The following is a 3,336-nucleotide window of genomic DNA, read 5'->3' as shown; positions in this document are numbered from 1 at the left end:
TAGTTTTTTTCTTGAAAACATGGAGTATATATACTAAAGGGTTTCAAATTCAATATTAAAAAAATAAAATACTTTTCTAATATTTATATAGTGAATTTTAAAAAGTGTTAGTAACCAACTAAAAAATATATAAAAAAGGTATAGGAGAAAAACTACATTTGAAAAATAAAAATCGGGTCTCACTCGGGTTATGGATCGACCTACTGGGTTGATCGGGTTTGGTATCAGCTGATTTTTTTACAAACTCAGATCACTTTAGTTATTAAGTTTCGGATCGTCTAGATTTAATAACTATGATTAAAAGGGTAAAAAATCAAATACGGATACATAAAAAAGGGCACTGCCCGACTCAACTTAATTTCGGTGCCAAAAACATTGGCGGGAAGTTTCAGCGGAAAGAGCGTTCAAAAAGGAGAATAAAATTGTTGCCGCCAAAATGGTGGGTTTCAGCCCCCGCTCCCCCCCCCCGCTTATATCACTACGCCAATGCCAAAGAAAAGAAAAGAAAAGAAAAGAAAAGAACCCATTTTTCCTCGCTCAAAGCAAATAGATGGATCTGTCCGAAATTGCAAAGAAACTTGGTCTCTGGGAAACCAAGCATATCATTCGAAAAGCAGCGGAGCTCCGTCGTCTTTGCGATGTTCAGTTCGATTCCTCTGTCATTGGAGTCGTAAGTATTATTATGCCTTTGTTTCTCATATAATTTCTTTTTAAAAAAACATCCCAAATGGCTAATATATATATATTTTTTTGTAGGGAGAGGTTTGTAAGGCTATTATCTGCTTAGAAATCGCCGCAACCAGGTTCCCCCCCCTTTCCTTTTCTTTTTCCTTTTTGAAACGAAAACTTATAAAATAATTTCTAATGGGTTATATGGTTTATATATATGTATATAGTTTTCAAGTGATTTTTGATAGACAAGCTGCTATCAGATTGAGTGGAATGTCTGAGAAGGCCTACAATAGATCCTTCAATTCGTTGCAAAACACTCTCGGTGTCAAGTGAGTAATTTTATCTTAATGCTGATGATTTGATGTGAAACGTACTGTTGTAGTATTAATGGAACTGTTGGTTTTTGGTTGGTTGTTGTTGGGTGGTGTAGGACGAAGCTGGATATTAGAGAATTGGGGATTCAATTTGGTTGTATTAGGCTCATTCCTTTCGTCAAAAAAGGTTTATCACTGTAAGTTCCCTTTTCATTTTCTGTATTTTTCACTACACTTTACTCATCAACTAAATGGAGTCCATGTAGGATTTTACTTTGTAGTTTGGTGCTCGCTAGGTGTTTGAAAAAATGACTGGCAAGCAAATTCAGAAGGGAATCTTCAATTTATCTTTGGAAATGCTTTATGTGATTGGTTATCATGGTCTTCGATTTTTGTTCGTTGATACTAAAATAGTTTTTGTTAATAATGACATTATTGCGCTACCTTGACTCACAAATGGATTTGTTGATGTCTGATCTGATTTAGAGTTGTTGATTGTTTAGGTATAAGGACCGGTTTATTGCATCATTGCCTGCTTCAAGGCGAGCAAATGCTGACTTCACTAGACCCGTGTTCACCGCAGTTGCATTCTACATGTGTGCGAAAAAACACAAGGTAAGCATACAATTTATTTTCTTGCGTTTCGATAACTACGCTGTTCATGTCAATTTACTGATGAGTCGATGATTCTAACTTGATAGCTCAAAGTAGACAAGCTTAAGTTGATTGAAGTTAGTGGCACATCGGAATCTGAATTCAATTCTGTAAGAGTCCTAATTTCCATCCGAGCGCATTTCTTTGGTGGTGAAAACTGTGCTTTCTTGTTTTTACTTTTCTTTCAGTTTTGATTTACTTGTATTAGTTTAACGTGTAGGTATTTGCGTCCATGAAGGATCTCTGCTTTGATGTTTTTGGGATCTCAAAGGAAAAGAAAGATCCTAGGGAGGTGAAGGGGAACCGAGGTACTAGCTGATTGATTTGTACACTTCAGTCACAATTTATACTTCTTTTTGTTGCCATAACTGTTGCTGGGTTGTCATTAGAATGGGCATAATACTTGAATAATAGTATTCAAAATAGAACAGTGGAATCTTTACTTAATTTAATGTGATAAGTTTTATCCATATCTTTTCATTGATTGCATGCAGAACTTCTGGATGTGCTTCCTGAGAAAAGAAAAATTGAGGATGGTAATTTTTCATCTGATGATGGAACAGAGGTATCACTGCAGCCCTTTATGTTTAATTCATTTTTAGACAATATGGTTGAGAAAGATCCAACTGAGTTTGACTCCGTCCATGCCCACCAAATTAGTTTCTAAGACCATACAATCGCAAGGAATTTTGTTTAACACCTTTTTCAAACCTTCAAATTCCTTCCAATTAAGATTTGTAATGAGCCTTTAACCTATATCTCAATTTGTAAAAGGTGGTTGAGCAGCCTCTGCATGCTTGACTAATTCAGCTAATACAGTTTATTTTATTTCTGGAGAAACTAGTTTGAATATACTTTGGGGAGTACATCTTTTGACCAGAATAATTTGAAAGTTCACTTACCTTTATACGCAATTGGCATGAAATTTCTCAGGTTTCTAGTCACAAGAAGCACAGAAGAATGGGGAATGCTGCTTCTTATGAGCAGTGGAAATCCTCTGTCTTATCATCCAATAAAAAGAACAAGGCAAAAGGTTGTGCGGACATTTCTATTTTGATTTATTTTTCTGCAAGCATATTGCACAGATCAGGTGACAGGTGACAGGTGACGAAAATGTAACTGAAATTCCCTTTTCAGGTCATTGCAAGCAGACTGTGCAAACATCCCTTGACTTTTTGAAAGGAGCTCCAGAGAAGACAGAGTTGGAGGCATTATCATAATAAAAGACTTGCCCTGAAATCTTTTGGTTCAATTTTGATGGAAGTTGTACATGGAAGAAACAAGACATTATTTTGTTTATTTATGTTCCCGTCGCCTCGCTACATGAAATGTGAACAGAGAGACAAGGTTATTTATTTATACAAAAAAAAAAAAAAAAAATTTTGCTCGAAAGGGCATAGCAGTCGTATTGAAACCATAGTTTTGAAACCCGACCCGGTCATTTCAAGTGATCGGGTCACGGGTCAGATGGGTTGACTCGGGTTAACCCGGGTCAACCCAAAAAAACTATATAATAAAAAAAAACAATTAGTATTTACTTAAAAAACATTATCTTCATAAGAATGAATCCATTTCCCAACATCTGAGCACAAATAGGCAGAACAGTAACTACGGTTGCCTCAGCTTAAATCCCCAATCCAGCATATCATGAAAAAGTCCTAAAGCTTCACTATCCCGTAGACTTTGTGCTAGGCAA

The 3,336-nt window shown here is 36.0% G+C and overlaps 1 protein-coding gene across 1 annotated transcript; it reads left to right on the top strand.

The window, feature by feature from the left end:
• The first annotated feature begins 471 nt into the window (after positions 1-471).
• On the top strand, positions 472-3,049 carry LOC118058343 (origin of replication complex subunit 6). The gene is made up of 10 exons (XM_035071057.2): positions 472-670; positions 757-803; positions 897-1,001; positions 1,103-1,183; positions 1,490-1,601; positions 1,688-1,750; positions 1,861-1,948; positions 2,135-2,205; positions 2,574-2,673; positions 2,778-3,049. The coding sequence occupies exons 1-10, from the start codon at positions 551-553 to the stop codon at positions 2,858-2,860; spliced, it is 870 nt and encodes a 289-aa protein (XP_034926948.1). The 5' UTR covers positions 472-550; the 3' UTR covers positions 2,861-3,049.
• The last annotated feature ends 287 nt before the right edge of the window (positions 3,050-3,336 follow it).

Source organism: Populus alba, chromosome 11 (genome assembly GCF_005239225.2).
Source record: "Populus alba chromosome 11, ASM523922v2, whole genome shotgun sequence".
Lineage (NCBI taxonomy): Eukaryota > Viridiplantae > Streptophyta > Magnoliopsida > Malpighiales > Salicaceae > Populus > Populus alba.
This window is presented reverse-complemented; position numbering and strand designations above follow the sequence as displayed.

What these genes read in the sequence shown, in the direction of transcription:
- LOC118058343 (XM_035071057.2), top strand. Translation starts at nt 551, where the DNA reads ATGGATCTGTCCGAAATTGCAAAGAAACTTGGTCTCTGGGAAACCAAG. An exon ending in GTCAAAAAAGGTTTATCACT is followed by an intron (nt 1,184 to 1,489) that starts GTAAGTTCCCTT and finishes TTGATTGTTTAG; the next exon opens with GTATAAGGACCGGTTTATTG. An exon ending in GGAGGTGAAGGGGAACCGAG is followed by an intron (nt 1,949 to 2,134) that starts GTACTAGCTGAT and finishes GATTGCATGCAG; the next exon opens with AACTTCTGGATGTGCTTCCT.